General features: G+C 39.1%; 2 protein-coding genes across 3 annotated transcripts; one reads left to right on the plus strand and one right to left on the minus strand.

The window, feature by feature from the left end:
- Nucleotides 1–8: 8 nt before the first annotated feature.
- Nucleotides 9–2,880, minus strand: HSPC300 (haematopoietic stem/progenitor cell protein 300). Of its 2 annotated transcripts, XM_076125278.1 has the most exons (4): nucleotides 2,565–2,880; nucleotides 2,214–2,296; nucleotides 1,618–1,644; nucleotides 9–1,131 (listed from the first exon to the last, which is right to left on the minus strand). In XM_076125278.1, exons 1-4 carry the CDS (start codon nucleotides 2,683–2,685, stop codon nucleotides 1,105–1,107), a joined length of 258 nt encoding a protein of 85 aa, XP_075981393.1. In that variant the 5' UTR covers nucleotides 2,686–2,880; the 3' UTR covers nucleotides 9–1,104. The 2 variants fall into 2 exon arrangements, with proteins under 2 accessions (XP_075981393.1, XP_075981394.1); XM_076125279.1 differs by lacking the exon at nucleotides 1,618–1,644 and having other exon boundaries at nucleotides 2,565–2,857.
- Nucleotides 2,881–3,063: 183 nt separating this feature from the next.
- LOC142979792 (focadhesin) lies at nucleotides 3,064–18,800 on the plus strand. Its single transcript, XM_076124969.1, has 19 exons — nucleotides 3,064–3,415; nucleotides 3,756–3,959; nucleotides 4,575–4,734; nucleotides 5,289–5,431; nucleotides 6,328–6,479; nucleotides 7,099–7,664; nucleotides 7,987–8,091; nucleotides 8,459–8,580; nucleotides 8,819–9,022; nucleotides 9,319–9,511; nucleotides 10,216–10,309; nucleotides 10,974–11,179; nucleotides 13,346–13,585; nucleotides 14,015–14,299; nucleotides 14,862–15,067; nucleotides 15,496–15,615; nucleotides 15,966–16,158; nucleotides 18,128–18,255; nucleotides 18,621–18,800. The coding sequence occupies exons 1-19, from the start codon at nucleotides 3,135–3,137 to the stop codon at nucleotides 18,655–18,657; spliced, it is 3,639 nt and encodes a 1,212-aa protein (XP_075981084.1). The 5' UTR covers nucleotides 3,064–3,134; the 3' UTR covers nucleotides 18,658–18,800.
- Nucleotides 18,801–19,122: the final 322 nt, after the last annotated feature.

Consider the following 19,122-nt stretch of genomic DNA (forward strand, 5'->3'; position numbering starts at 1 on the left):
AAACTCACTTTACGAGCAATATATTGTATATTAAATTAAGCAGTCGAATATAAAATGTAAACAAGAACCGCTTACGGCAGTGTTGTTCTTAATTAAATTATTAATTAACATTGCGCCTTCCCAGAGGTAGGCAGAACTATAGCTAATGAACATTACATAGAGCGGATTTATTTACCAAATATGGTTTTGATTCTACAAAAACTATTATTGGACAATGCAAGGTAATTTAGTAGTGTGTATTACAAGCCATTTAACTATATTATATCCGAATAGAACAACAAGTTGCTGGGGAAAGAGACGTTAAGATGACAGTCAGAACATCTATCCGATCTGTCTGTAAATCTGTTTCTCTTTTAAAAAGACAATTTCCGCACTATAATGATGCGCGGACTTTGACAAACATACAAACAACGGGCACAAACAACAACCACATATGAAACAACTATTTGTGGATACCACAACTAATATTCCGTGTGGGAATCAACCCCGTGGTGACTTTAACCACTGCGCCACGGAGGCAGTCAATATCTCTTGTTATTAATTTGTAGTTTCCTACCCAGAGGTCTTCTAAGACAAATTAAATGGCTCTATTACAGTTATGGAATTGTTAGAATATGTTTATAGTACATTTATTTCAGCATGAGAATAAAAATTAGAAAAAGGTGTATAGACATGTATTTGTGCATGTAGTGATAAATCTGTGACATAACTATTAAGGGCCAGTGTTTCGCAAGAACTGAATTTTATGTACAATTATTTAATTTATTGATTTAACAAGTGCAGTCTTATTGTGATAAGGAAGTTGTAAATATGTTTGTGCATACCTACATAAAAAAATCTGAGAAAATTTGATTTGGATTTAGATATTTATAAGGTAAAAAAAATCACATTGCTTATTCTTGTAAATGCAGTTTTGTGTGCATTATCATATTTTTATACTAAATTACCTTGCACTGTCTACAATTACTTACAAAGACAATTAAATATATAGCAATAATATAAATCTAATTGATACACTTACAAGCATTTATCTTATCTTATACAGAACAGTACAATCTCAATTACATGTTAAATTATATACTAAATTGTAAAGGTCACCTTATATTATGTTAGTGTCTCGCCTTTAGTTACCTGAAAATAAAATAAATTTATTTTTAATTCATGTTTTTTTTGCATATGGTAATACTACTCGGGTTGCCATACGTAATAGAATTTGGATGTTCACTGAAATATAATTAGATAGTTTTTACGATTGATAAATTAACATGTGGCTTGCTGAAAAGAAATGGATAAAAGCATTTATATAATCACTTATTATTTGATTTTGAGAATAGAACAACTAGCTCATAATATAGGTTATGAAATTAATTTATGTGGTTGTTTAAGATATTGTTTTATTTAAGGAATTACTAGTTATGTTTTATTTAAAAAGTATATAAGTTAAGTTGGAAAACATTATTTTACACCCATATTTTCTAATTCTATTAGTCCCATGCAGAAAGGCTGAAAAGGGGATAAGCTTTTAAGTTCTAAAATTAATTATATTTTAGGTGGAGTCTAGACACCAATAAAACATAATAATAATCTAAAATTAACTAATACTGCAATTTTTCTTACTTCTTTTCTCCCTTCCACTTTAGCAGTCTATAGGACAGAAATATTGATATATTATGCAACTAAATATATTATATGCAATACTACAAATTCTATAATACACCCATAAAAAATATACTTATTTTTGCAAAATAAATGACCTGTGTTATTGTTTTTTTTAAACATACTAATTGCCTTTAAGAGAGACCCTAATCTTAATTATTTTTGTATAAGCAGAAGCTTGCTAACCAAGCCTTAAAATATATAAACTTGCTATTAGCCAAATGAAGAAACATCATTTTAAGTGATAGGTACTGGTCCTAGAAAGATATACAAAGATCATATTGGTGATGTCTTGCAAAAAGGCCAGGTGGTCTTTTTGACAAGATGTCATTGTATGGATGTGAATAAAGCAAAGGAAGTTTGTAAGGATCATACAAATTGGTGTTCTCTGGTATCTGCCTAAAATAGTGTGGTTGTATGTTTGTAGGTACTGTACAGTATTTTTATGAATATTATTATGTATAGTGATGATACTACTTTGCTTCAAGTTTAGGGATGTTCCTGCATTTGGCTGTATAGAGCAAAAAATAAGTGCTATATTAAGAAATTAAACTTACACAAGCTTCCAAATAATCAATTTTCCTCTCCAAAGATGTCAGTTTTTCGTTTAAAGTGGCAAGACGGGATCTGCAGGACATATCTAAAATTAAAAGCACACACATCTTTTAAATGAAGAGCTGTAACTATAATAAGTGTTATATGCACTTATTACTCAATATACAAGTGTGTGATATCAATAGGAAATGTTGAAATTAGGATAAATAGATAACATTATTGAAGTATCTATTTTCATAAATGTGTTCAACATTTTACAGCATTTTACAGTAACATCAGACATGGAATAATCTTTTAACATAATGACTTTGATATTTACTGCCTATAAATATAATATTTTAAGTAAAACTTACCAAAAGAATTCAGGAAATCAGTGATCTTTTTTATACTTCCAGTTATAACTTCAATGTACTCTCTGTTCGCCCAGTCTTGCTGGATCTGTTTTTGGATAGTTTCTCTGGGTGGCGTCGACATTTTTGCGCTTAAATCTGTTGATATATATTTGATTCCTGTTATTTGTATCTCCGAATCCAATAGAAATAGATTCGACAATAAATTCGTCAGCTTCCTAACACTTTATAAGCACGTTACAACTTTTTTATGTTGAGATATATGACATGTATTTTATAATTTTGTTAGTACTTTTTATTTTTAAATGCTTTAATTTAGTACAGTGCCTGAACCTGAAACACTCTTTCAATTTGACATTAATAAAATGAAGTCATTCAATTTATCAATCGTTCAACTCATAGTGTTGCCAGAAAATGATCGAATGAGCCACGTTTCGTTATTCGTAAACATTATTTTAGCGCAGAGCACATAAAACTGCTGCCTAGCTGTCAGTGTCAAAATTGACAATATATCACCAGCTGTTTTGCAGCCGGTGCAGAATTTATTAGATTTCTAACTAAAATTCTTATAAAATGGATGAAATAGAATACAAATTAAATACAAACAACAGTGTTTTAATCGTGAACGCGATCGACAAACTAATATCGACTATAAAATCAAAGTTTAAGCCTACTGAACGGCAGAGATTTGTCAATGAGAATGAGGAATTGAAATTTTTGAGAGAAAAATGCTCGTCGAAGGATTCGAGGGTGAGCCTGACTGCGTGTCAGGGTCTGCTGGCGCTGGTAGAGCTGGGTGTACTGGAGATTGCACACACTATGTCGACTGTTGTCACTTTATTGCCCAGTGCACAGTGAGTATTCTTTTAATTCTTTTTTCACAAGCATATGGCCATGTATCTCGTAAGATTTATGGTATAAGAACTTAATAAATAAGTACTGTATTGTGTCACCATCTTTGCAAGAGACTTAAACTGCAAAAATGGTCACACACACTCACATAGTCTGTCAGTAATGAGCTGAAAATGTTGATAAATCTTCTAAAAATCCCTTAAAGCTGGGCCAGGGTGGGAGACACAATTTAATGTAGTATATCTGATAGATATAATGAAATAAGCAATAAGATAAATTCTGATTCTAGTAGAGAGAAACAAAGAAACTCACATAAATATAAAAATAAATATTATTTTTCAGCAATTACTCAGCAATCATATCCACAATGGCTGGCTTGTTAATCCTGGACCTGAAGTCGCGCCTGGTGCCAGGTCAACAGTACAAGTGTCAGTTCACCCTCAAGTCTCCGCAACATCCGTTCATCACGGTGCTGGAGAAGAACAAGAAAGCTGAGGATGATGTGCTGGCACAAATGCATGCATTGTGCACACATCCTGATTATATGTAAGTTTTATTTCTGATAACCAAACTTAAGTGGCAATGGGCAGGACATTTGGCTAGACGTGAAGACGGAAGGTGGACCAAAGCAATCATTGAATGGCGGCCATGGAATGGGCGAAGGTCTCAAGGAAGGCCTGCAACTAGATGGTCGGACGACATTGTTAAATGTGTAGGGCCGAAATGGATGAGACAAGCGGAGGACCGTATAAAGTGGCGTGCTGAGGGGGAGGCCTATACTCAACAGTGGGTGGATACGGGCTGATTAGATAGATAGATAGATTATTTCTAAAGGGTGTCAAAGTTTATTATTACTATACAAGGACAGGAACAGTTGTGACTGTCCTATAAATTATTTAAAACATGAAATGAATAGTCTGGTCCAGTAAGTATTTAGAAACTGGTATACTTCTGACCATCACATGTATAGTTATTGTTAGCCTATGCATTGAAATATTCTCAAAGATCTTAGTTTCAAGTAGTTTCAGATATGAGATTAAGAGTGAATGCACATAATCACTTGAAATTCACACTATAATAAAATTTAAGACAGAATTATAGATTTTCTCACCATCATTACCTAAGTTATTAATCCTATTTAAAGATAAACCTTTTTTCTAGTGTATCATCAAACAGCTTGGAACTCCTCCGTCCAGTGTTCCTCTGGCTGACCTGCCACCCTCAGAGAGACTGCAGCATCAGACCTTGGCAACTACTTCTTAGTTTACCACACTCCACTGCACAGTCATCTTTGTTGATAGCTTGTCTTAGTTGTCAACAAGTAAGTACCAAATAGAAAAAAAATTACCAATGGTGCTTACATGCTAGTGGTTGCTGACATGGTTGAGCATTAATAATTATATTCAATAGAAACTCCAACTAACAGTTTAAGTTTTTTAAACAGTCATATTACTATGTAGTTAGTTCATTCATTCATTCTTTTAAAAAACAAATAGTCTATTAATATAACAAAAAAAAGTGTTATCTGTATCTTGCAATAACTTTTAGGCCGCAAAAGTTGATAATACCGAAGGTTGCTGGTATAATTTTACTTAAAAGTCAAATATTAAAGGTATCATAACCTGTTTCTTTCAGTGTTTAATACCCGTTTACATTGTAATAGCAGTTAATTATGTTTCATTTGGTTTATAGCTTCATAACCCAGCATTGACACAGTTTTTTACTGTTTTTTTTTTTCATAAAATTATGTGTGGACTCAAGGCCTAACCCCTCCCTTATTACGGGAGGAGACCCTTGCCCAATAGTGGGATATAAATGGGTTAAATTTATTATTTTATTTATAAATGTGTGTTAAAATGTTTCATTTACTTACAGATTCGTAACCCAGCTCTAATAGAGCGTTCGTTCAGCGCGTACTGCGCGGTGGCGGAGGCGGGCGTGTTTCAACGACAGCGCGACCACGTCATGGCGCTACTGCCCATGCTCGCTAGGATCGCTACTGAGCTAGTTAGACATGGGTAAGTAATATACAATACTGTTACTATTATTTTTATGAGCTATTATGAATCCTATAAGGAAGAAATGTTTCTTCTATAAACAGTTGCTTCGGCCTTTTGGGTATAGTTGAACTTTACATCTGTGATTTGCATGTAATCGTTTGAAGCCGCGATACGAAAAAAATTCGTGGAGCCTATGATACATTTGAAATCAAAATCAAATCTTTTATTCATTTCGGTCAAATATCGACACTTATGTCGTATAGTCGTTACAATTACTGAATCTACCACTAGCTCGGAAATGGGCTAGAGCCTTATGAGAAGAGCTAGCGAGAATCTCACGGCCACTCTTTTTAATCGCCATCGCTCTTTTTAATTTGTTAAAATGCAATGTGTGGAATGTGTGTCTATTGTATCTCTGTCTCATATTACGTAAAAGTGTTCGTACGTGCGGTTGCGTATACGTACAAGCACGTATTTGTCAAACATTAGTGCTTGCATTGCTTATCATAATATTATGTCGTTAACACTCTGCGAAACCTAAAAGTCTAGTTATCTTATATGTAGTTTTGTCATAAAACTAATTTTATTTATTCTATTTGTGAAAGAACGAGGTGATCATGTTCCTCAAACACAAAGGGAGGATCCTCCGACCAGGCGAGGTGATCATGCCTAGGCTGCCCGACCGTTCTAGCCGGGAACTTGTATATATAGGTATTATAGTGAAATTTCGCGATTCAGGACTTGTGACGTCAGTCACACTACGCGTTGGTGGTTGCACTCGTCCCATTAGATGTCGCTGTATGTAGCGATCCCCTACATATTGTACAGTTTTTAGATGAATACCCACCTACCGTATTAAAATAAAAAAACCCTATGAAGCGAATTAATGATTAAACCACACATCTTCTACCCAGTCGCGACCCCCGCGCGTGCTACAACTTGATCGAGCGCTGCTTCGCGCTGGACGCGCCCGAGCTGCGCTCCGTGGCCGGCGTCACGCTGCAGCTGCTGGCTGAGAACTTACCTGACACGTCGGCGCTGTATCTACATGAACTGTTCAATTTGTGTAAGTTGTTTATAAGCTAATTTAAACCATCGAACCAACCACCGCGTGAAACTAACATGAGTAAAAGAAGTTTGTAGGATCTGCAACAAGTAGTGTTCACTGAAGTTAGGAATATTTTATGGATTTGTGCACTACTGCAATAATATAGAAAAACTTAAAATTAGGGAGCTGTTTCTACTTACTATCGCAATAAAATGTTAAATAGATCGAAGATTCTTGAACTTGTTATCGTACAAATATTAGCATTGCTACACAGTTATTAAAGAGATCAACTACTGCTAAATTTCGAATATTGTTATTATTCTTACAACACCTTATGAAGCACCATCTCATTATAAAATGACCTTCACTACATAGTATAAAACTAAGTCGCTTTCCGCTGTCTGACCCTATGTATGCTTAGATCTTTAAAACTACGCAACGGATTTTGATGCGGTTTTTTAATAGATAGGGTGATTTAAGACGAAGTTCTATGTGTAAAAGTTGTATATTTTTTTTTTGTAAAATAACTATTTAAACCGGGTGAAGCCGAGGCCGGCCGCCATCCTACTAACATTATATTATGCATAATCTAAAGTTAATCATAATTAATATTTCATTCATCAATTTCTTCCCACAGGTCTCAACATAATAAGCAAATACGAATACCCAGCGATATCACTAAACACATTCGTGGCCCTCTCGCTACAGTGGCTCCACCTACCTTCCTACCTTACAGCCTCTGCACTTAAAGTCGCTTCGAAAATCCTCGACACATACCAAGATAACTACAAAGACGACCAGAGATTAAACACACCTAATTTAAAAGCAAACAAAACATTCCAAGCGCTCCTTTACACGGACAGCCATCTTTCAATTGTATTCAAACTGAACCAAAACTGGGAGCGTATGAGAGATAACCCGGACAAATTGAATACGTGGTTGGATACTATTGAGACTGTGAATAATGATGTCAAATTGGAATTGTTACCTTTTCTACTCGGTATGGTTATGGAACGGAGAACTGAGAAGTGGTATGAGGATATAGTGTTGAAAGTGTTAGGTATCGTGGTTAATTTGGTCGGGTTTAGGAAAGAGGTGTCGGTTCAGTTGCTGCCCGTGTTGGTGTATAAGATTGGGAGGGATAAGTGTCCCGCTGTGAGGTTAGAGTGCTTGAGGGCTTTGCCTCTCATGGCTAAGACTAAGGTGAGCGACACAAATTAATTTAACGTGTAAATGAAGTAATTTTTAAGCTTTTCTCTTGATTTTCTACAGTTTCAATATTTCTATCTTCAAAGAATACAGATAACTACTATAGGTGTTCGATTACTAATTCATTGAAAAAAAAAATAGGGAAGGGAAAGTATAAGTATTAAGTTACTAAACTTATAACCTAAAAAATTACTTAAGTCTAGTTAGAACCCGTTAATAGGCACAGAAAGTACATGTCTGTTGGCCCCTATTACATGTTTAGAGAGAAAAACCTTGGGGCATAATATTTGTAAAAACTTACTATTGTATTTCACAGGAAAATGTGCCAACGATAGTATCAGTACTGAACAAGATGAAAGCTTACAAGGGCGTCCCTACGTCACTTCTCATCATGCTGTTCACAAGCTTGGCTGAGACACAGGTAATTTATGAATAACTGGCTTACCGCCGCGGCTTCGCCCGTGTTCAGTTTCCAAAAATTCTCAGTCAGTCACTTAGTAACTAAAGAGTTTATGTACATATATTGATTAGAAGTTCTTTTTATATTAACATGAAGAACCAAATATATAAGTATTGCTTACAAGTTTGAATTTTGATAGTTGTTTTCATATATTTGCCGTCACATTATCTATCGGATAGGTTAACCGACGATTCTCCGCAAGCTATGAAACTATTCCTTATACTTCTATAATTTGCACAATAATATATATCCATCCGTTTATTCATTCTTCTGAAGACATTCTAGTAATACTTTGTGAAAGTCTGAAAAATAAATATTTTTTCTACAGGTGAGGTGTTTCCCGTACTTGCGAGAGATGTTGGTAGACGCGGGGATAAGTAGAGCTGATGATCTTAAGTGGGAACTGGATATCGCCAAAGCAGTTGCTGTTAGAAGAATTTGTGAGACTAGGTATGTTATTTGTATAAATTTTGGTGTATTTAGTTTCCATTTTCGTACTTTTTCTGTATTTTGTGTTTGTAGCTACGCTCCACCTTACATTTTAATTCAAAAATTGCTATGGGCCTCAGTTGCCTGAAATAAAAAATAAAAAAAAAATATATCAAAATCAGAGGAAAGTCATCAAACCAATCGACTTTGCAAATAATGACAATTTCGTCAAAATTTAATGCGTGTGTGTTGTCTCTAGGCCATCAGACCACGGCCTAGAGCTGGTCTCCGTGATCTCCTCAATCCTGAACCGTTGTGGAGACAAGAGTGGTGCAGTGGCCACCTGCGTGTGCCTGCAGAGCCTGGCGCGGCTGTGGCGGGGCGCGGCCCTGGCGCCGCCCAGCACCTGGCGCGCCCTGGAGCCCAAGCTGGGCAGGGACTCCAGGCCTAGCGTGCAGGTCAAGTGAGTACATAACACTACACAGTGTCTTCAAGATATCTTCGACCCTGGAACATGTTTAACACTATAGATTTGCAAGCTACTTACATCAGATCACTAGTGCAATAATGCTATGATTACCTTGCTATCAAAGAATTTTTGAAATAAAAATATTTTAACATTTGATAGCAAAGCTTAGGTATACTTACACATAATTGCCGATTTATAACTCTTAACTTTAAATCAAACAATTTTAACCTCTATTCCTAACTCGATAAAGTACAAACTACACCAACTTCTCATTACATCTGTCTGCCCAGTCTGTGCAAGCTGCTGGGCGAGGTCCCGTCGCTCCGGGTCCCGTCCCCGGAGTACGAGCGCCTGATCTCGGAGTGTGTGCGCACGCTGTGGCGCGCGGCGGCCGAGGCGCACGTGCCGGATGTAGTCCACGCCGCGTGTGACGCGCTCGCTAACTACAGGATTGATGATTATAAACTTGCTGATATACCCGAGGTAAGTTAACAAAAAGTTGATTGAACGTAACTTAAATATTTTTTTTACTTAACTCGTTTTAGACTATACACAAAAACTACATTTCAAATAAACTTACATAGTAATACCACTTTTATATCAACTTTCATATTTATTTATATTAATACTACTGCGGATTTAACTGCCTCTGTGGCGCGGTCGGTAGTATATGCGACTGCGGTGCGAGAGGTCTCAGGTTCGAATCCTAGGTCGGGCCAAAAAGTCTTTTCTGAGATTTTCTGTTAAGAATTTCTTAGAGATTGCCCGGAGTTAGGAAGATGAGGTCGAAGACCTCCGTGCCTCGGAGAGCACGTAAAGCCGTCGGTCCTGCGCCTGACCTCTCACTGGTCGTGTCGGTTATCCGTCCCACCAAACTATGAGAGTGATGGATTAGAGAGTGTACTTGTGTATTGTGCACACACTTGGACACTATAAACAAAGTCCTGCACAGATGGCCAGTTTCAATGAAACTGACCGCCGTAGCCGTATATCGGCTAGGAGGACATTATTACTACTGCGGATCATGAGCTCCATTTCACCTCTATACAACTATTTTTCACACTTTTTTCGGTCAGACTTTGTTTTCGCGTCATGAGGTTTTTACAACCAATAAGTTTCCGTGAGTCACAATTAGTAAGTGAAGTTGCAAAAGTGGTCTCTTAATACATATTTTTATTGTTTGTTAGATATACAGAAAGACAGTGAAACTGCCAGCATCGTTCTGTAAGACTCCCGCCGATGCTGCTAGAAAACCTGAGGATGTGCTCGACTATGTACCTTGTAAGTTCTATTTTAACATATTATTCTGTTTTGAAGTATCCATAACTACAAATAATCACTTTTTATCTCGTTACGGTAAACAATAATATGGTAAACTGTATGTTATATTGATGAAATGGCTGCTATATGTTTACTTCATTTTAAAACTTCTACAGTAAATCTATACTAATATAATAAAGCTGAAGAGTTTGTTTGTTTGATTGTTTGTTTGAACGCGCAAATCTCAGGAACTACTGGTCCGATTTCAGTGTTAGATAGCCTATTTATCGAGGAAGGCTATAGGCTGTATATTATCATGTTACGACCAATAGGAGCAGAGTAACAGTTAAAAGTGTTACAAAAACGGGGAAAATTCTAACCTATTCTCTCTTATGTGACGCAAGCGAAGTTGCGCGGGTCAGCTAGTATTTATATATAACTCTCCCGTTACTGTGTGACCGACTGACGGATTGATGGACAACGCACAGCCGAAACTACAGTGCGTAGAAAATATTTGGTATGAAGATTTCTTAGGAAGTGTAGAGGGTAGAATCTCTCCGAAGAGGTTAAAAATCCAAAATAAAATTATTGCAATTCTGAATACATAATTCACTCTATTATTTTTTATTTATTTTGGTAACCGAATTATGTTAACCTAAAGCTATAACATCTTTTTCTTTTCCAGGTGAGATCTGGCCAGAAGTATTCAAGTACACGAACCAGTCAGCTCTATGCGGCGTACAGCGGCTCGCGTCCAAACTGATCGAGCGAGAGGTGCGCGCGTACCGCAGTGGCGTGTACCAGCACGACGCGAGAGCCGAACCCACTACCTACTCGCACCTACATAACACTAGTGTTGTTAGGGGACTGATGGAGTGCTTTAGGAAACAGGTATGTTTTTCGTTCTGTTACTTACTCAATGACGCCAAAAATATATTATGCCATCAAAAACATTCTGTAAAAACCTCAAGTCTCGCCGTAAAAAGTTGTGAGATCTATATAATACCAAGTCGATTAATCTATTTAGTCTCTACTTAAAGGACCTTCTGTCTTAAGTTATTACGTATGTTATTATCATGCCAATTTTAAAAAAATACCTCTTAAACAAATAGACCGACCTGGCCATCGCATGATTTGATTATTAGTATGTATCACACTACACAGCACGACGAGAAGTTAATGCTCCTGAAATGTTAATGGCGAATTTGTGTTTTCTTGCGATGACCAAGTCGATCTATTTGTTTTAAAGGTATTTTTTTTAAAATTGGCATGATAATAACATACGTAATAACTTAAGACAGAAGGTCCTTTAAGTAGAGACTAAATAGATTAATCGACTTGGTATTATATAGATCTCACAACTTTTTACGGCGAGACTTGAGGTTTTTACATAATGTTTTTGATGGCATCTCACTTCTTTTTGTAGAGCGAACATAAGTCCAATTTGTATGGAAAGACGTTTTTTTTTTCATAATTCAACATATTTTCCTATGGGAATGTTGTTAAGTTTCATGGGCTAAACACCCTCACCCACCCTTTACCCCCTCCCGTTATGCCTTATATAGTAGGTACCTATTTACACCTATTTATTTTATTTTCTACAGTAATAATAATTCATTAACTGCAAATGTAACCTTGTAATCTTATACATTTATATTAGATTACAAAGTTATTGTTGCAGTTGGTGTATTTAGAAAACTAGACCGAAATTAGAAAATATTAAATTTTTCCCATGATTAAGACACTAAACCCTATTTGTATTCTAAATTTTAAGCTTTTAAGTCTGCTAGAAGCACCTTAGACTTTTGATGATCGGTGAGTCAGTGAGTCAGTGAATCAGTGAGTGACAAAATTCAAAATTTCAACAAGTTGTCATTATTAAACGACTGGTTCAAATTGACTGAAATTTTAAATATACCGTGTTTATACAATGACTGATTAGTTGCTGAAAATCCAGGCTTCTTGTTTTATCCACAACGAAATTATAGGGGTGTCAAAAATAGCCCGAATTGCTTCGAGAAAGGATGTTAACGGCCGTGCCGCTTTTTTTTGCTCGACTTGCGGGGGCACTTCCGTGCCCCCAGATATGGGTTGATTTTTTAAATATACAGTGACATAAAGGGCATTAGACAGACAGTTCTGGAAACGATATGGGCAACTGGTCTGGACTGTTGCCGACACGTTCGTACCAGTCGACTTCAATTAAGACCCATTGCTTTAGCGATATGATACTTTAAAGTGTGCCACTAATTACTTTACCATATTAATTATAAGTGCATTTAGATTATTAATAATGACAGTGAAGAAATATTTTTACATATTTACTCAAAGTTTGATGTAAGGGTAGGTCCATTAAAGGATTGAAACCAAGTAGCATTCTTAGGTCTCTGCCTTCCTTTTCCCCTGTACCTGCACTGAATGCTTTATGTCAGGGGTTCCCAACCTTTTCTTAGTCAGGGACCACTTATTATTCTTGTTAGCAGGGACCACTATGTTAGTATATTAAAGATAAGTGTATTAGTCATCCTGAAAATTTTTAATTTTATAGTCATTCGCGGACCACCGGTTGGGAACCACTGCCTTATGTAATATTTTTTTACTCTATCCATAGATTGAGGATTAGACAACCGATTTAGTTAGTTTAAAATAATGATCAGCTTTTTTACTTAATTGTTTTGTCTGTTCATGCAGCTAATTGAAAGGGTTTGTCGTTTTAATTGTGTAGCTTGTATAAAAGCTTATACTTATATGTATATATAATCTGACATGTAAGCCTCGCTCTCGCTTTACATTATAACTTAATATACCGTCACCAAAATGGTTAAGTTGTACTCAACAAAAATGTTTATATTCAAGATTATTATTACTTAACAGAAATAAATTACAATGAATTCATTGTATTTTCATCTAATAATCACCATTTTTAAGTTGTTTTCTTTTTACTCACTACCAATATAAATACATGTTATCATATTTATCTTATGCTACTATTATATTACTTATATTTTACAACCATCACAATAACATTCATTGACTAAACATTATTCTATCCACCAGGCTACCTCACCATCCTACGACTTCCCAGAACCAGTCCTTCTAGCGATCCTCTCGACCCTGACGGCAGAGTACCCGCGCCCCCTCCCCCCTCTAGACCTGTGCTTCCTCCCGGAGGTGTTCCACCGCGGCACGGAGTGGAGGCGCGGCTGCGTCACCCTGGCGGCGCGACAGGCACAGGTGTCCATGTCTGCTAGAAGAATACTGGACAATTATTTGCAAGGAGTCTCTGGGACCGCTGAGGTAAGAATAAAACTTAAGTGAGCAATAAGTTAATTAAGTTGGGGATGTTAAACAGACGTGACTAACTTAACATTTTTGGTGTAGTGGTTATTCCTAAGAATTTACTTCTCCTGGGCTTCAGGTATAACCCCCATCAACAAATTTTGAAGATAACTTTTATAAATTATTGCATTAATTTGGAAGTTTAGAAAAAAAAAATATTTTTTCAGTCCAGTATTACAATATTTTGCTTATAACTATAATAACTTTATTAAATTGTTAGAATAAAGGTAGACTTATTCTTTATTTTAACAATTTTATATTTAAAAAAGGTAATACCAAGATACCCTGAGTTTAACCCATGAAAATACTCCACAAAAATATCTTAAATTGTCTTAAAAGATCATTCACAGGTCATACTACAGTTACCATTTCCATCTCATCTTTCAGGAATCAGACATACTCCTTACTTTCGAAATACTCCCGATCCTCTGCCGGGGCATGCCCCCTAACTCCCTCCGTCCTCCCTTAGAAAAATGCCTAGCGGACTCCTATACCCTCATAGCTAACACCAGGTCGAAGGCCAAGGGTCCCGGAGACCAGGAGCACCTGTTCTTGAAGCAGTTGGACATGATACGAGCGTGTCTGGAGTGTGAGAAGATACATGATGCTAATAGGACGCTGTTGTCGCAGATCGTGGAGAATTATTTCTCAGTGATCAATGATGATAATGTGGTGAGTACATTTTGCTGCTGTTTGTTATAAATTAGCTTTTTCCCATGCATTTGTGGGCGTTGTTTTTTTTTCAGAGAAAATTTACAACAGCATTTTTTACAGCAATTTATTTACAGTGTGCTTTGTTTTTAATTATTTTTTTAAAATTACTTCACATAATTTCCATAGACTGTTTCTTTCCTGTTTTTGATATTGTTGTCATCGTGTATATGCTATCATAAAGTGTTATTGTTAAGTTTTTAGTTAGGATATAGATTAAATACATGAACGGTCAGGTTTTACTTTTATGAATATCTCTTAGCATAGCACATATAACAATAAACAATATTGACAGCTTGTAAAGTCAAGTTGAATACAGTAATAAGCTGTTGTAGTTGCATTCGCATCCAGCGTTGGGCTGAGTTTTTTTAGGAATGATAGGCAAGGAGGATAGATAAGAGGAGACCTTCTAGTATCAGGCGGGGGTAAATCCTGGAGTTAACCTATATTTCAAACTTTTTGTTCTGTAGTCTGCTTTAATTGTCCTAGTATTTCAGACTTTTACGATTTTTTTATTCTCCAGGCGTGGCCTACGTACGTGTCGACATGTGGCAGTCTATCCAGCAAGTACCTGGAGCGCATGACGTCACCGTCGAGCTGGTGGGAGGTGTCGGGCGCGCTGCTGCGGCGCGCGGCCGCACTGCGCTGCGCCGTGGCCGCGCGAGCCCACTGCGACACGGCGCTCAACTGGCTCAACGAGATCATAGATGCACAGGCCGGACAGATCACGTGAGTCCTAATAGAAGTGGATTTACATAGACTTAGATTTTTTTCTATTTACTAGCTTTTGCCCGCGACTTCGTCCGCGTGGTTTGTGACATGGGACAGTTTTTTTTATACAAACTTTCATCCCCTATTTTGTCACCTTGGGGGTAGAATAGATCAAAATCCTATCTAAGCGGATACCTTTGTCATAACATCTACCTGCATGCCAAATTTCAGCCCAATCCGTCCAGTGGTTTGGGCTGTGCGTTGATAGATCACTATGTCAGTCAGTCAGGCCTACCCTCTCATTTGAAAGGAGACCCTCGTCCAGCAGTAGACAGTAACGGGTTAAAAAAACGGGAGCGGTTTATGAAGAACCAAATATACAAAATGTTTAAATGTCCTTAATATATCTTTGGAAATAAATTATTGCTGGTTTTATATTTTTTTAGTGAACAAGAGTTCTCTCTCCGCTGTATGCTACCTGCGCTGAAGGCAGCCAAACCTGACGCACCAGCCACTAAAGAATGGTTGCTACAACTTATGGGGAGAACGCAAGTCGCTTTTAACGAGTAAGTATCATTTCCCCAAATTCTTCTTCTTGTCGTATCAATTCTTCTTCTTGTTGTCAACCTAGTGTCAAAGTTGTTCAAGCCACTCGAAAACCTTTAAGGTGACTTAACGACTGTTATCTTAATTGACAACAACCGGCACCGACTCTTTACGCGCCCTCCGAAGCAGGGAGACGGCCATCTCAAATACCACTATGCGGTCACCCATCTGTGGAATGACCGCGCCAAGGTTTGCTTAACCCACAGATCGTTTACCGACCGGTATGTTTAAATGGACACTAACTAATCTACAATCCATACAAGCAAAACTATAGTTCCTTAAGCAAAAATATAACTATTTTCTTCCACAGGACTGAAGATAAATCGGCCAAGCTGTACCTGTGTGATGTGTTCACACTATGTATACTAGTGTTCAGTGGCGTGTTTGTGCTGGAGCCGGACTGCGAGCTACTGTGCAGCAGTCGCGGCGGCAGGCAGGCGCTGCTGCCCGCTGCTGCTGCTGCTCTCGTCAGCAAGGACAGCTGGAGTGATACTACACTACAGGTCAGTACAGTGCAGTACCGTGCTACTGTGCAGCAGTCGCGGCGGCAGGCAGGCGCTGCTGCCCGCTGCTGCTGCTGCTCTCGTCAGCAAGGACAGCTGGAGTGATACTACACTACAGGTCAGTACAGTGCAGTACCGTGCTACTGTGCAGCAGTCGCGGCGGCAGGCAGGCGCTGCTGCCCGCTGCTGCTGCTGCTCTCGTCAGCAAGGACAGCTGGAGTGATACTACACTACAGGTCAGTACAGTGCAGTACCGTGCTACTGTGCAGCAGTCGCGGCGGCAGGCAGGCGCTGCTGCCCGCTGCTGCTGCTGCTCTCGTCAGCAAGGACAGCTGGAGTGATACTACACTACAGGTCAGTACAGTGCAGTACCGTGCTACTGTGCAGCAGTCGCGGCGGCAGGCAGGCGCTGCTGCCCGCTGCTGCTGCTGCTCTCGTCAGCAAGGACAGCTGGAGTGATACTACACTACAGGTCAGTACAGTGCAGTACCGTGCTACTGTGCAGCAGTCGCGGCGGCAGGCAGGCGCTGCTGCCCGCTGCTGCTGCTGCTCTCGTCAGCAAGGACAGCTGGAGTGATACTACACTACAGGTCAGTACAGTGCAGTACCGTGCTACTGTGCAGCAGTCGCGGCGGCAGGCAGGCGCTGCTGCCCGCTGCTGCTGCTGCTCTCGTCAGCAAGGACAGCTGGAGTGATACTACACTACAGGTCAGTACAGTGCAGTACCGTGCTACTGTGCAGCAGTCGCGGCGGCAGGCAGGCGCTGCTGCCCGCTGCTGCTGCTGCTCTCGTCAGCAAGGACAGCTGGAGTGATACTACACTACAGGTCAGTACAGTGCAGTACCGTGCTACTGTGCAGCAGTCGCGGCGGCAGGCAGGCGCTGCTGCCCGCTGCTGCTGCTGCTCTCGTCAGCAAGGACAGCTGGAGTGATACTACACTACAGGTCAGTACAGTGCAGTACCGTGCTACTGTGCAGCAGTCGCGGCGGCAGGCAGGCGCTGCTGCCCGCTGCTGCTGCTGCTCTCGTCAGCAAGGACAGCTGGAGTGATACTACACTACAGGTCAGTACAGTGCAGTACCGTGCTACTGTGCAGCAGTCGCGGCGGCAGGCAGGCGCTGCTGCCCGCTGCTGCTGCTGCTCTCGTCAGCAAGGACAGCTGGAGTGATACTACACTACAGGTCAGTACAGTGCAGTACCGTGCTACTGTGCAGCAGTCGCGGCGGCAGGCAGGCGCTGCTGCCCGCTGCTGCTGCTGCTCTCGTCAGCAAGGACAGCTGGAGTGATACTACACTACAGGTCAGTACAGTGCAGTACCGTGCTACTGTGCAGCAGTCGCGGCGGCAGGCAGGCGCTGCTGCCCGCTGCTGCTGCTGCTCTCGTCAGCAAGGACAGCTGGAGTGATACTACACTACAGGTCAGTACAGTGCAGTACCGTGCTACTGTGCAGCAGTCGCGGCGGCAGGCAGGCGCTGCTGCCCGCTGCTGCTGCTGCTCTCGTCAGCAAGGACAGCTGGAGTGATACTACACTGCAGGTCAGTATTATTCAGCCTAGCCTTTCTGCCAACTATGTTGGAGTCGGCTTCCAGTCTCGGAGGCAGCTTGATACCAGTATTTTATATGCAGTGACAGCCTATCTGACCTTCACAACCCAGTTATTTGGGTTATAACACGATACCCTTCGGTAATACTGGTTGACAGACTTTCAAGCTTCCGGCTACTGTTAACGACAGTCAACTCTAAAAATGGCAGCCGGGACCGAAACACTGACGAACTCGTAAACAACATAATGAAACGTTTAAAAATTGTTTAACACGTTTCTTGAGGGCATGTAACGAAGTCTCCAACCCGTACTTGGCCAGCGTGGACTCAAGGCCTAACCCCACCCTCTTTCGGGAGGAGACCCTTGCCACAGCAGTGGGACAGAAACAGGTTGAAAAATAAACACTAATCTCCATTTTTTTGTATAGATGTTAGAATGGCTGTGTCACACTCGGTCGGTGGTGTCAGACGCGGAGGCCGCGCTGTGGTGTCAACGAGCACTGCTGGCCACTAGACACGCGCCACACTTCGCGACCAATAGGATATGGATACGATTGTAAGTATTGAATCGACCGATTTTACTACTGTTAGATACATTACAATACGTACATACTATTAGAGCAACTTAGAATTTCATGGTAGACACTTAGAATAAATATAGACATATCAACTTTTTGCAGTGGCATTGTTTCAGAAAACTACTACTGAATACATGCTCCCTTAAATCGTATAGAATTTGCGGGTAGTTCAATTTTCGACAATTACTGCGTCGCCATTATTAAGAGAATAATCAAATAAGATCTAGGGATAAAAATCTGAATTATATTTGTTTATAGTCGCACATGCTTAGCAAAATTAAATTTAATACAGTTTAATTTCAAATACCATGACGTCTAACTTAATGTGTTTTCGATGTTTCAGAGAAAGCCACTTTGGACGAGATATTATTGACGAATAACCACCAAATTAGGACAAAATAAATATATTATGACAATATTAATTTGCATTGTGATATAATAACCCCGCCATTTCATAATATAATGTATATCATAGATCTGCTTTTATATTATTGAAATAAAAAAAAAAGATTTACATTTGTCTTGTTTATTTTGGTATTTAATATCACCTTATTAAACCAAATGATAATATATTAGGATATTTTATAGTAGGTATGTAAATTAATTTACAATATTTACAACAATTAGAGCCAGTTCTACGCCTTATAGAGGAATGTCGGATAGCTTTTCAGGTGGAATTTTGACAGTTCTTTTCGTTTTCTATCATTTATCATATACATACCTGAAGGGTGGTCATATTATTCCCAAGAAATAAGGGCGAGCCATTTACCGGGCACGTTACTCAAACTCCAGGAATTGAGAATCCATAGAGAAATATTTTAATAAAAAAAGAAAAGACCAATAGA

This window comes from Anticarsia gemmatalis, chromosome 17, assembly GCF_050436995.1.
Source record: "Anticarsia gemmatalis isolate Benzon Research Colony breed Stoneville strain chromosome 17, ilAntGemm2 primary, whole genome shotgun sequence".
NCBI lineage: Eukaryota > Metazoa > Arthropoda > Insecta > Lepidoptera > Erebidae > Anticarsia > Anticarsia gemmatalis.